Genomic DNA, 14482 nt, shown 5'->3' with positions numbered 1-14482 from the left:
TAATGCGTTTGATGTAGCAATAAATAAATTTACAAACAGATAAACAATTGACGCATTCCTCTCAAGTTTCTCTACGGTTTCTTCGAGGAGGAAATTTCGTGCCTTTACTCTTGAGTGGGAGGCGTTTCTTCTTGTCTTTGGCAAGGCTGTTCTAGTGGATTGTTGTCGTCTTCCCTCTTTCTGGTTAATTGTTTTCATTGGTTAACGTTATGGCTGAAGAAATTACGAAGTTGTGGAACATATTGTGTCTTACTGATATAGTGAAGGATGGTGTAATAGTGGTTGAGAATGATGTTGAACCTACTCTCTCCAAAGGCAAGTTTTGCCTTGTGGGAAAGATCATGGCTGATAAAAAGATCAATAGAGAGGCATTTAAAGTAACTATAAAAAGATGGGTTCGATGTAAAGCTCTAGTTTCTAATCAAACACTGAAAGAGAAACTCACATAGCTAGAGGCTATTCAAACTAATTTGACAGCATCATCTGTTGAAGAAGTTAAGGAACTCTAAAGAGATATTAGCAGTATTTAGGAGGGCTAAAGTACATTGGCTACAAAATGGGGATAGGAATATAAAGTTCTTCCATCTGTGTGCAAGTCAAAGTCAAAAGAGAAATAAGATAATACAGGTGGCTGATAAACGTGGAGTCATGCACACTACTTCTACTAGGACAAGCATTGCTTTTACAGAGTTCTATCAGCCCTTATTTACCTCTACACAACCTTCTCAAATTAATGATTGTTTAAAACATCTGACTCTAAAGGTAATTATAGAAATGAATGAAGCTCTACTTCAAGAGTTTACTGAGGAAGAAGTCAAAGTTGCAGTTTCCAAATGGGACCCTACTAAGCACCTAGTCTAGATGGATATGGGGCTTGCTTCTATCAAGATCATTGGGCGTAGTTGGCAATGAGGTTTGTCATGTTGTTCTATCCTTTTTTAACTCCAATGCTAACATTGAAACCATCAACTTCACATATTTGGTTTTGATTCCAAAATCCAAAAATCCAAGATGTATATGAATATACACCAATTAGTTATATATTAATTATTTATAAATTTTTTAAAATTTTATAATTCAATAGAGGTTCTACTTGTTAGTTGTATAAATTCAATATGAGATCTTTTATTTATTTTTTATTTCATTTATTAATTATTGAATCTTATTCAAAAAATAAAAAAATAAACAATTCAAACTCTATTCAAACTCATTTGTGGGACGAGCTCGAGTTGAGAGTCTAGCTTTTCGAGGCGAGCTCAAACAAATAATTAAAAAAATCTCGAACTTGAGTATTTTGAGTCGAGCCGAGCTCGGCAAGTTAAAGACTTGCTCGGCTCGACTCGATTACAACCCTACGGGCTGCGATGGCTTGAGGAGAGAGGGCGAGAGGGAGAGAGATTATATGGGACTAGCTTAGGCCTGTTATGTTGGGTTTGGATAGACAATTCAGATGAGATGAGATGAATAGTAATTGAATAAAATACTATTAGAATATAATTTTTAAGTATTATTATAATAATAAAATATTATTAGAATTTTTTAATATTATTTTTATTTTATTTATTATATTTTTATATAAAAATTTAAAAAAATTATAATAATAAAATAAAATAAAATAAAAATAATTGTCTATCCAAATCACCGTTAATCTTTCTAGTTTTTACAATGGTGAGTCGGTGACTTATCATCCTGCCATTGCCTCTTGACACTACATTCTATAAGGAATTATGAAGTCATTCGAGGGAGGTAGGTAAACTTAAGTGGTGGTTATGCAAACTCGCCACGTGGGTACTGGGCAGCCATAAGGCCTCATATATAATCTTGAGCCCGGAAGAAATGTATTATGTACGGGGCCATACTTCAATATTAAATTATTAATCCCAGGAAATCCAACCCAAATAATGCGTTTTCTTACCTAATTTTTTTAAAATATATATATATTTAGAATTTTAAAGGTATAAGTCTCATTTCATTAAAAATAAATAAATAAATTTGAGATTTATATAAAAAAAAATTTAACAATAAATTTTATTTTATTTTTTAAATAAAATATACAAAATTTATGCACTCTAAAATTGTATTTAATATTATAAAATGTATTTAATATTATATTATTTTTTGGAATATCTATTTCAGTACAACAAAATGTATAAAAATTGTATCTAATATTATATTATTTTTTGGAATATCTATTTCAGTACAACAAAATGTATAAAAATTGTATCTAGTATTATATTATTTTTTGGAATATCTATTTCAGTACAACAAAATGATATCTTGGACCAAAGAGCGATTGGGATTGGGAAAGATGGGCCAAAGAGCGTGAAAGAAGTAATTGGGCGATGGTTGAAAAGTCAAAGTAAGGAGCAGGAAAATAAAATGAATCACGAGCTCAGCAACTTGATCAAACAAACCAACCCGCCCTCGATAGGCCGAAAGACTGGAAGACACAAATAAAATTGATCATGATGAGGGTGTTGTGTTAGATAAAGCTAAATACATGACATGTGATGCGTACGTACAGCTACCCCCGTCCCAATATTATAATTTATAGGTAAAGAGAGAGCTTTAAATATCAGCTTCACCCTCCTTCCTTGATGAACCTGCTTCTACCAAACAAAACTTCTCTCGAACTTTCTCGCTAGCTCTATTTTTCGATCTCTTCATCTCCTGACTGCGAGCGATTATAAGTAAGATCAGCTATATATTTCTCACCTCTTTCCTTTCACTTCTGCTTAATTTTTTAAATTACACACACGCGCGGCTTTACTAGTAACAAGTGATCAGAACAAATTGTTCTGAATGCTAAACAAAAGCAGCCAGCGCAAGCACTCGATCTCTTTCTTCTATTTCTCAACCTAGATTTTGTTCCTTATCATGTGTGCTGTACGTACAGTGGCTAATGAAGTGGTCATGGTTGATGAAATTCCATTTCCCAAGGAGATTGTCGCCACAAAGCCCTTGTCGCTCTTGGGTCATGGTAAACATGAACTTAATTGTCATGCTTGATTTATATCTTTTTGCTACCAATTAATTATAAAGATTGTTAGGTTTAGTTTAATTAGTATCATGTTATTTTATATTTTGTGGATTATGACCTATATATTTATATATTTTGTATTTTGGATGCGACAGGAATTACGGATATTGAAATACACTTTTTACAAATTAAGTTCACAGCAATTGGAGTTTATTTGGAACCCAAAATTGTGAACCATCTACAGCAATGGAAGGGGAAACCTGAAAAAGCCCTCGCTGAGGATGATGGCTTCTTTGATGCGCTTATATCTGGTACAGTAATTTCTGTTATTCAAGTCTATATATATATTTATATGGTTAATTTGCTGCTGCTGCTGCTGCTGCTGCAACCAATCTAAGATATAATATTATTCGAGATATATATATATATATATAGCATTAAGTCACTTGTCTAATTAATTAGAGGCTAATTAATTTTAAAATTCCCAATGCTAATTAATTATATAATTAAACCATATATATATATGCAGCTCCGGTAGAGAAATTTCTACGAATCGTGGTGATTAAGGAGATCAAGGGGTCCCAATATGGGGTACAGCTAGAGAGCGCAGTGAGGGATAGATTGGCTGCCGATGATAAGTATGAAGAGGAGGAGGAGGCAGCCTTGGAGACACTCGTTGAGTTTTTCCAGTCTAAATATTTGAAGAAAAATTCCATCATCACATTTCATTTTTCAGCAACTCCTGCCACTACTGCCGAGGTATATATATATATATATATATATGCCAGCTATAATTATTTAATTAGTTATATAGTTACGTCAGATAATTAAATATTATTAAATGCTGATACGTACCTACCAACCCGTGCATATATTATATATATGTGTGTGTCTATGGTTCTAGGTTGCTTTTTCGACTGAAGGAAAGGAGTCGTCGAAAATAAAGGTGGAGAACGCAAACGTGGTTGAGATGATCCAGAAATGGTACTTGGGAGGAAGTAGAGGGGTTTCTCAGACAACCATATCCTCCTTAGCTAATACCCTCTCTGCCGAGTTATCTATCTAAATGAAATGAACATTCTTCATTTTGTTCACCTCTACCTGCTACCTAATTTATAATTACGTCTTCTATGCATGGGTTGATTTTGGTGCTGCTACCTTAGCTTCATGTTAATTATATATATATGCTCCATCGATCGCTCGCCTGATCATTTGGAACTTTTGTCCCTCTACTACAAAAAGCCTAGCTGCTTCGTTTGCTTCTATATCAATAAGATGCTTTTTTTTTTTTTTTTAATGATGAGTCTTAATTTGCTGCCCATGATGCTGTGCCTCTTCTCCCTCTCTGCAACAATTATATTTTATTTCACAACAGAATCGTGGAATTAATTTATAATTTCTGTGGGTGCGTACGTAGAAATACAAATTAATGAAGTTTAAAAAGTAACAAGTGGTTTTTATAAAGTATAAACGTACAATTTATTTTTTTGGTAAATGTAACACTTTCTTTTATCTTTGCCACTTGGCCGCCAGGGTAATTATTTATTCTGTAACCAAAAAACTATATAGTTAGCCGACAGCCATGTCATGTGACCATCCCAAGTTTCCAACCCGCAGTTTCCTCCTCCTTTAGTTTAGTATAGACTTGGTTCTGAAAAATGCTGGGGAGGTTTGAAAGTTAGGTGAGGCCGTAAGAGAGTTGGAGACTTGGGAGTTGGTAGCTTCTAACCTATATTTGGTTGTAAGATTCAATTGAATTGAATTTAATTTTAAGTTAAATTTAATATCTAAATATTTAATTTTTAAATTATTAAATTCATTTCAATTCAAAATCAGACTCAGAATCTTTTTCAACTTAACACATCTTTATATGTGAGACTCACAATATTTTTTAATTTTTCATAAAAAGTATTAAATTTATCTTAACATTCAAACACACTTTAAACTCAATTTAAATGAGTACTATATAACTCCTTCACTACTTAACTCACTACTATTCATACAAAACTGAGATCAACTCAACATCAATCTAAACGCAACCTAAAACGAGTTTTCCACCGACCTATTCTAACCTTAAATAGGTTGTGTTTGGTTATTGAGTCAAACTTAACTAATTTCAATTCATGTCAAATAAATTATTAATGGAATCTACTATTTTTTTAATTTTTCATAAAAAAATTAAATTCGTCTCAACATACTTCATATATTTCAACCTAAAAAATTAAATTTATCTCAATCTAAAAATATTAAATCCATCTTAAAGAGATCTACAAAATACTACCATTCATAATTAAACTTAACTCAACTTAATTCATCTCAACATCTAATATAAATATTTCCTCTAGATTTTAATTAACATTGTTAAAAAATGAAATAAAATAAAATAAAAAGTTAATAATAAATTACGATAAAATTAATAAAGCAAAAGAAAAATAAATTAAAACTCATTAATCGCGTCACGTTACGGCAGGAGAAGGGAGAAAATTTACAAAATTGATGCACTTAATTATGTTTGATGAATACATGTGTGGTTACGTGATCCTAACAAAACCAAAAACTGTAGGAGGAATAAATACGACCTAACAAGACATATATACAATCCAAGAAAACAAGTAACCCCAAGTTAGGGGTGACAATATATGACATGACTCGTTAATCCAACAAGAATACTATACGATAATAACGGATTTAGATTTAGTCTTAATGGATTTGGGTCAAAACGGATTGACCCGTCAAGACACGATTGTTTAACGGGTTGATAACGAATCAACCCATTATGATCCATTAAGAAATTTAAAGTTACAATTATACCCTTATACCTAAAAGTAAAATTGTTAGGATTTTAATTTTCATATTTTTATTGTTTGAATTATAATTTTGGACTTGTAATTAGTTTTATATTTTTTTATAGATATTATAAGCTTAACATTTATATAAAATTATGCTAAACTTAATCAGATCAAACAAGTTAATTTCAAGTCGAAACGGGATGGGTCGGGTCGGGTTAACATATTTCATAATATTTACTAACGAGTCAAAACGGGTTGACACGACACATCTATTTATGTTAATGGATTGTGTTAGGATTTGAGATTTTGACACGATAAATTTAACGAATCGTATTTGGGTTAACCCATATAGTATAATATACATGTTTTGACATGACACAAACACGACCCGTTAATATGATTTGACATCCATACCCTAGACAAAAATCAAAATAAATAAGTCCATGTCGTACACCAATTCATGAATATCAAGGACCTTCCCTCCCTTTGTTAATATAAAAAATTGCACAACAAATCAGAATGGAGAAAAAAATTATCCACGGTCCACAATGATGGTTCTAACTTTGATACGGTGTAATACTTCACATTTATCCATAAAATAAATAATAAACAAACAAATAAAAATATGCTTCACAGCACGGCTCGAAGCCCAGCAGCCCTTCATGTCGGACACTGCACAGTGACAAGAAAATCGCAAGCCTCCACGCATGCCCAGCAAGCCACCATGTCTCCTCCACAGGCGAGCAACAAATGGCAAGATGCAACACCATTGACCCGTAGTCTTAATACCATATGTTTTGAACCCATCAAAATAGAGCACCGCCAGCAACAACAAAAAACACTGCGACTTTACAACGGAACCATCGTGGCGACTTCATTGCCTAGACCATGCATGACCGTGAAGGCCCTACAGTAACTATCACACATACACCACGTTGCGGCATCTTGCACCCGTGGACGAGACGCAGCCAGAGCCATTGTGTCCTTCATTGGAGTAAGCCTCGGCCACGTGTCCTCCATCTCATTTCGCCACTATAGGGGTTAATATATATATATATATATATATATATATATTTTGACGACATATAAACGATTCTAATATACAAGTGGTAGCTAGTGTTTTTTTATAAGCTATTATGTGGTGTCAATATTTGTAAGTTCACCATTTATTCCTAAACAAAAAATTGCAATCTGATTTTCCTGAATAAATCACTAGTTTTTTTTTATAAGCTATTCTATGGCGTCTTGTGCAAGAGGTTTGTAATAAGTGTTTTGTTATATATTAGCTACTATTTATCTCCACACTCTATATCTAACAAATTTTTTTTTCTTTTATAGGATGTGAGGTGTGAGATAGTGAGTAGTAACTGATAAAAATAATTATTATTGTAATAATAATAACAAACTCATGTGACTTAGGAAAAGCTAGGATATCGGCAGTGGTTGTACTACTCTTGTTACTATCAATGTAGAGCCATCGCGGAGAGTTCACACTTTTAAATATTTTAAAAAAAGATACAATATTATTAAAAAACACTTCTTTATAATCATGAAGTAAAAAAACAAAAAAAATCCCAATAGAAAGACTAGTATTACTGATCAATGTATGTATACTGTAAAACATTTTCCCTTTTTTCCCAATTGCTATTTGATTATATTTAATAACTTGTAGACTCAGCCGCCTGCCCTCACCAAAACTTATTTAATTGACATTAGACCCTCCCCTTAATATATAATATTGTCCTTATATATATACACATACATACCGTTTGATGGGGGCAACCCTCTGAAATTAGTTGGCAAGGAAACATAACCTAACCACTGTAATAATCTCCCACGATCGAAGTTAACTTTGAATATTTGACGGGAGAATAATTTAGTCAATCAATATTGCTAAAGTCTTGATCTTAATATATGTCTATGTCAAAAGCCTTTGACCCAATTGATTCACTCTCTCCATTGTCTAGGAAAAAGAATGCTAGATTTCTTTCTAGTAACATTCCAAAATAATTATATAGAGAACGCTTTTAATACAGGATTTCCTTATCCAGTCGACATTCAACCAGTCGGAGATAATGTCTTTGCTGACTGGAGATAATGTCTTTGCTAATCTGATTTCCGTGTCGTCTTAAGATCATGCTGCTAGACTTCAACAACGATTGTGCTTTGTACTGTTGTCTTTGTATTGAAAAGCTTGGGGTAAAAAAAAAAAATTTAAGTTTATTGGTATGAAATTAACAAACAAACTATACATATTATAGATGTGTTTCACAGCTTCTCACACACGATCATCTGCAACCAAAGAAGAGTGTGGCTTGAGGGTTCAAGGGAACACCTCAAATGCCTAAGTCAGTAAGAATAATGAAGATCTCTCTCTAGCCAATGAGTCAGACAATCTTCATTGTCACATGGATGGTATAAATAAAGCTCATGATGTTTCTGTTGCTATGCAATAACTATCTCATCCATTATTTAAAATTCCACCCACAAGATGTTGAGACTGCTTATTTCAGATAAGCTGATGGCCCTTCAACTGATGTCTTCAAACGGTTATTTTTTCAATGATGACTCTTATATACTTGAAATGGACTAGGCCCTTGATTGATTCGATTATTGGGCTAGGCTGGGTTGTACTATAGCCCAGGCCCACGATACGACCTGAGGATTAGGCCGCCTTCCAATACAGATTCTTGTATATTGCCAACATTTCGGAGAACAAAAATTACCAAGAGGTTTATATCCTCCTATCCAGTTTTTTATAACTCAACAAAACTCAAATCTAAAATGCCCTGGATGAGGATTTGGTGTAAAATAAATATTAAACATAATATCAAATTTCTAAAATATTAACTTAATTTATTTGTATTATTGTAAACTAAAAATGACGCTTCACATCCTCAATCTTGAGTAGTGCTTGTGCCCATTCCTGACACCTTTATATCAAGCTAATGTCCTCAGTACCCTATGACAGGGATTTCAGGGGTGTGTGTGTGTGTTTTTTTTTCCTTCAACAAACTTGCATTAAATTAAAAAAGAGAATTCAAGAGGAGAGAGTGGGGGGACCCTGACAAAAACCCCTTTATAGAAATTACAGTGCAAAGAATAGAAAATAAAAATAAACGGGCAATTAGACCAATAAATTACATTTAGGCCCTTGTTCCTTGGCTTGAAGGGACCTTTGCAATAGCATTATAAAATCCAACTTGTAGATTTGTCGAATGCGGTTGTGATCCGCATTCATGAAAGTGCTACAATCATTTGTTCTGGAGTCATTAACGAAGATCTTCACATTTTTTTTCTCTAAATTCTCGATTAGAGAAAGCTGTAACATAACTAGAATCAGGCAGTTCAGGTTGTGTTTGGATGTTGAAGTGAGTTGAGTTGAGATGATAAAATATTGTTAAAATATTATTTTTTAATATTATTATTATTTTAAAATTTAAAAAAATTGAATTATTTATTATATTTTATATTAGAATTTGAAAAAATTGTAATGATGAGTTGAGAGTAATTTTGGAACCAAACGAAGCCTAACTGGAGGCCTTTCAAAGAAAAGCTTAGTAGAGCTAGAGTATGTGTTGCATGTGCCGACAGGAACGAAATATAGGGGGAGTCCAAATGTGCCACGCGTGTGGTGGTAGGTGGCAGGAAAACGCGCTGGCACATCAAATATTTGTACGGCTTGGGTAGCGCGTGTGGATCAAGCGGCAGTCGCTTGGCAGCTCCTTCACCAAAGTTATGAAGATCGGCGACTAGTGAACAAAGTGGCAGAGCGTAGGTGACAATCCAACAGCCGAAAAGTGACAGATTAGACATTTCCAATCTAATGAAAAAAATAAAAAACCAACGAAAAAGCTACCATATAGCGATGAGGAGGGGGAGGCAAGCTCCTCCCGTCCGATAAAGGTTTACGGTTTGGGTAGCAAAGGTTCCACAGGGAGAGAGTCAGTATTCCAACTGAATTTCCTATATTGTTAGTCACTTCACCACTCTGCATTTCGGGTGTGCTTAGCTAAGAAACACATGCAGATTTGTATTTGCAGTGAGATACAATTCTTGCGTTTAGACCTGGATGGTCATATTGAGATGTCCTTGCAGGAGAGAGATGCAGCTAGCAGGTCACACATTGCTCCCAATGCGACCAACACAAACTCTGCCATGAGAATTGCCAGTTGCCAATACACTAGGCAGTCAGTCTCGCAGTGCGTGTTGATTTGGCACGGTTTGATTCCAGTGCTCAAACGTATTGGACATCAAAGCTGCACCTAGTTCTGTTGCATGCACTTTAAACTAAAATTGCAATGCTCAATGGAAGGAGAGTTGATTCCACATAGATCTGAAGTCAATTTCTTGTTGGACATTTCTCCGTTGAAAAGCGAACGAATGGATGAAAACGATATTAAAGTTCCAAGAGTATGACCAGAACTCAATCAACTCAATTTCCGCACGAGACTTGAAGCCCCCATAAAGGGGCAGAGAGACTGAAGCATCTTAAATTGTGATCTGCCTAGCAGCAATATAGAGAGGCATCTGCAGTCTCTCTCCACTTCCAGCCAAACAAATGCAATTCCTGAACCTAAATCTTCATCCCATATCCGGGTTATCATAACAAATCTAAATTTCATATGGTGACAACAAAGCGAAAAACCATATGGTGACATCTAAAGCTCTTTTCAGGCCCCAGTGTGCTCGTCGACAGAACTACATAAATGAGAAGGCATCTCCTCGAGGCCTATGATACAACATTGACTTGAAGAGCACGCATTCTTTCCAGTTTTTCATTCAGGGTCCAACTGGTTAAGCTATAAAACGCAGAGCCTGGGATGGGGAAAGGAGAAGGGAGAGAGAAGAAATGGTGATACATTTCAAATCAAGCTGATAAGATCCGATTTGATTAACCAACCCATCTTTCTAAAACAAAACTAAAGGATTTCCAGGTTGCATTCTCATCAAATCAAGTTATAAAGACATTTGTATTGTAAACCACAAAGACTTCCTACACAACTGAAAAGTTAAAAGACACTCCATAAAGGAACATGACCAAATACGAAACAAAATGATTTGCATTTTACGCACGAACAGGATTCCCAGCTCCAGCAGGACGAGGTGCTTGACCAGGCTGACCAGGCCTTGGCAGATCATCCTGAAAAGTCACAAAGTTGCAATGAACTATGTCTAGGAAATCATATAACTTATCAGTGCAGACAGCAATCTACCAGAATTAGTTCAATGAGGCAATAAAAACCCACATGGTTAGTTTTTAAAAAATAAACCCGTTCATGATCTCCAGGAAGGTACAAAGCAAATGGAGGAAACAAGTTAGACATCTTGTCCAAGTGCAAGCGATACCATTTCAAAGGGGATCACTACACTAGAACTCAATGTAGCAGAAACATCAGAAAACCTCATGAGAAACCTGACAGTTTAAGCAGTAGCAAATCCATTGTTTTGAGTCCCTAAGGATAAATTACGGTAAAACCATTAGATAAATTTTTTTTATAAGTAAACCCATTAGCTAAACATCAACACTATCAAAATCCCATAAGCCTTTTATCAGAGAAAATGCAACTAGTTTAGTTCAACAATAATGTCATAAAATCTATAGAAGAAGAGGTTGTAGATTACAGGCTATATAACAACATGAAGTCAGGCTTGACATAAGGGGACATTCTGCAATTGTGTTCCCTACTTTAGATGATACTTGACGAACTAACACTGACTGATTAAAGGTTGAATTTAGAGAACTTTCATACTAATTGTTCTTGTGGGCTTCTTTGTCCTCAATGAGGCTAGTTTACATGATTTTCTTGTATCCATCTCTAGCTTCTACTTGTAACTTGATGTTGTCTATGTATACTTCTTGTGTCCTTGGATTTCGCCTATTTACTTGATTTAATAAAATCTTACTTTACCGATAAAAAAAGATCTTCGAAGAAAAATTTCAGCATGTTCAGGAACTGTTTTGGGACTCAATTAAAAATCTCTGTTGGAAGGGAGAGATTTAGTAGAGTTTAAAGACTTTTTAGAAAATAACAATCAGTACAAGAACCTAATGTATGACAATTAAAAGATAGATGATAAATATAATAATGTCTATTTCTTCTCAAATCTCGAATTACATGAAATACAATCGAAGGCAAATGCAATTTATAATCAGAATCTCATCATCAGCAATGTAAAATCATCCATAAACAAGCAGAAAACTGAAGCATATTATCCAAAAGCATACCCTACGCCTGATGAAGCGCTGTGGCGGCTCGCGGTTCCTCCTATTAGTGCGAGAGCGAACCCGCACAACGTGCGAGTGAATCGCACATGAAACACAATACAGCATCTTTGCATACAGCTTGGGAAGAACATATTCTGCATAAAAGCATAGATTTAAGCGACCATATACATGCTAGAAAAAATTGTGAAGGGAGGATGCGAGGATAATGGTATTACGGTCATAGACGCAGGCTTCTTGGACATCCCTAACTGCAGCTTGCTCAACAATGTTCCTCACGAGGAACCTCTTGATTGCCTTGTCCTTTTTTTGTTTTTTACAACACAAAACCCAAATCACAAGTCAACACACACAGTTTTAAGTCATATACACCCAAACTTTCAGTCACTTATATAAGCTCACGTCTAATACACAACCACAGATGGAATAAGTATTCAGTAAACTTGGCGCAATTGAAGCAAAATCCAAAGACCATAGATGATGATAAACAGAAACAGTCGCAATTAACGTTCTCAATCATTGTGAAACATTCCCATTTATTGGAACGGAATTGTACAATTCATCTTTGTTTTTTACATATTATCCACACAAGCACCGTCACACAAATAAGCAATCTAAATCACTGATTCGCACAAGTCATAGAAACATATATTACTACGTGTTTCCCCAGCTGAAACCCATAAAAATGTCTGAACGAGGATTTTTATACATACGGAGATTTCTAATATAGATTGACACAATTACATAATATGCAGAAATACCTTGGGGCAGCATTTGCCGCAGTTGGAGCAGCGGATAAACTTAACATGGCCACGACCGTGCTTGTTGCGTCCTCCATTCCTGCGCTTGAAAGTCTGCAAATAGGAAAAAAAATATGGGAGAGAGATTATGAAATACGTAGAATAAAACAAAGAAGATTGGAGGGTTTATTTACGAAGATCTAACTGACCATGGTTGCGGGGATGGTGAGACGGAAGAGATCTGAGGCGTATGAGTCTCCGGCTCTGGCCTGCTAGGGTTTTACGCCGCTCTGGAGACTGATGTTGGCTGGTGCTACCGAAAGATGAGAGAATGCACTTTATATTGGAAACTCCCACGGCGCACCCTAGCGAACAAAGTGATAATAACGGATAACCCCCTTCTTTTTGTAATAGTTTTAATTTTCTCCCCATACTCTATTTTCTCCAATACTAGTATACTATTCAACTTCACACCAATCAATCGCAAATAATTCACTAGACATAGGACTTGTATTGTTATATAGATCATCTTATTTCATTTTATTTAATTATTATAAAATTTTTAAATTATTATATAAAATATAATAAATAATTTAATTTTTTAAATATTAAAATAAAATTAAAAATAAAAATAATATTATAATAATATTTTATTTAACTTTTAATTTTTATCTCATTTCTATGTGTAATCAAAGACTAAATATATTGTTTTGTTTTCGTTGGCATTTAACAAGAGATAACACCATCACATGGTTGGTTGTGTTTTTCTCTAAACACTAATAAATAAAGAAGATCAACGAAATTTTTTTTTATGGGTAAATATGAATTTTATTAAAAAAATGTGAAGCCAAGTATATAAGATATATACAAGAGCAATACCTATGCATAGGCGTCTAAAGATATAAGAAAATCGTGTATGTTCATATAGACCAATAGAATAAAAAAAATTATATTCATCATTCTTATAATACGCAATACACAAGATTTTTTATTTTTGTTATTTTTTTCTCTTAACAAATATTTGATGTAGGAATGATGAGTAAGAACAACTCAATTAGTTTAATAGGAATAAAATAAATAAATAATTTTACAAATAAAAATATATATAATGTATAATGTGAAATGATAAGTAATATAAACCATGACATAAAGTTTGAAGAAAAAAAATTCTAAGCTCTTCGTCCATTTTCCGTTCACGATCCTAAGAGCTGCGACCATTCCTCACCCTCCATACGCAGATCAACGATTTTGAATCCTAAAACCTTTATAATAACATCGGCAAAAGGTACACCAAAATAGACATTGAAAGATTTAAAAAAAAAAAGTTGCGTACGTACATTGTATATAATGAAAATTGCTTGTATCATAGTAATAGAACTTATACCCTTTAGTAACAACTTTACTCAATTTATTAAATAAAACTTATATCACGGCAGCGCTCAGTGTGTTTTTAATTCGGACCATGTAGATAATAGAGCCGAGGAAAAGGAGTCCTTCTTTACATGTTTGAACTCTGAGATTATGTTTAGATGTTGAGCTGAATTTAGCTGAACTGAGTTCTTTATAAATAATTGTGAGTTGAATAGTAGAGAGAGTTATGTGTAGTCCATCTAAATTGAGTTTAAAGTGTGTTTGGATATTAAGATAAGTTTAGTACTTTTTATAAGAAATTGAAAAAAGTTGTGGATCCCACGTATAAGAAAATTTTGAGTTGTGATGAATTTAATAATTTGAGAATTGAGTGTTT

At 34.0% G+C, this 14482-nt stretch overlaps 2 protein-coding genes across 2 annotated transcripts; one reads left to right on the top strand and one right to left on the bottom strand.

The window, feature by feature from the left end:
• The first annotated feature begins 2565 nt into the window (after positions 1-2565).
• On the top strand, positions 2566-4273 carry LOC109007666 (probable chalcone--flavonone isomerase 3). Its single transcript, XM_018987434.2, has 5 exons — positions 2566-2690; positions 2897-2980; positions 3136-3291; positions 3510-3739; positions 3885-4273. Coding segments are annotated over exons 1-5 (633 nt in total). The 5' UTR covers positions 2566-2689; the 3' UTR covers positions 4047-4273.
• Positions 4274-10611: 6338 nt separating this feature from the next.
• On the bottom strand, positions 10612-13109 carry LOC108983341 (40S ribosomal protein S26-1-like). Its single transcript, XM_035683637.1, has 5 exons — positions 12945-13109; positions 12757-12849; positions 12214-12298; positions 11999-12132; positions 10612-10912 (listed from the first exon to the last, which is right to left on the bottom strand). The coding sequence occupies exons 1-5, from the start codon at positions 12945-12947 to the stop codon at positions 10838-10840; spliced, it is 390 nt and encodes a 129-aa protein (XP_035539530.1). The 5' UTR covers positions 12948-13109; the 3' UTR covers positions 10612-10837.
• Positions 13110-14482: the final 1373 nt, after the last annotated feature.

This window comes from Juglans regia, chromosome 12 (assembly GCF_001411555.2).
Source record: "Juglans regia cultivar Chandler chromosome 12, Walnut 2.0, whole genome shotgun sequence".
NCBI lineage: Eukaryota > Viridiplantae > Streptophyta > Magnoliopsida > Fagales > Juglandaceae > Juglans > Juglans regia.
The sequence above is the reverse complement of the archived record's forward strand: the minus strand, read 5'-3'. Positions and strand labels throughout refer to the sequence as shown.

What these genes read in the sequence shown, in the direction of transcription:
- LOC109007666 (XM_018987434.2), top strand. An exon ending in CTTGTCGCTCTTGGGTCATG is followed by an intron (nt 2,981 to 3,135) that starts GTAAACATGAAC and finishes TGGATGCGACAG; the next exon opens with GAATTACGGATATTGAAATA. An exon ending in CTTTGATGCGCTTATATCTG is followed by an intron (nt 3,292 to 3,509) that starts GTACAGTAATTT and finishes ATATATATGCAG; the next exon opens with CTCCGGTAGAGAAATTTCTA.
- LOC108983341 (XM_035683637.1), bottom strand. An exon ending in GCGGCAAATGCTGCCCCAAG is followed by an intron (nt 12,299 to 12,756) that starts GTATTTCTGCAT and finishes AAACAAAAAAAG; the next exon opens with GACAAGGCAATCAAGAGGTT. An exon ending in AGCGCTTCATCAGGCGTAGG is followed by an intron (nt 10,913 to 11,998) that starts GTATGCTTTTGG and finishes GTGACTTTTCAG; the next exon opens with GATGATCTGCCAAGGCCTGG.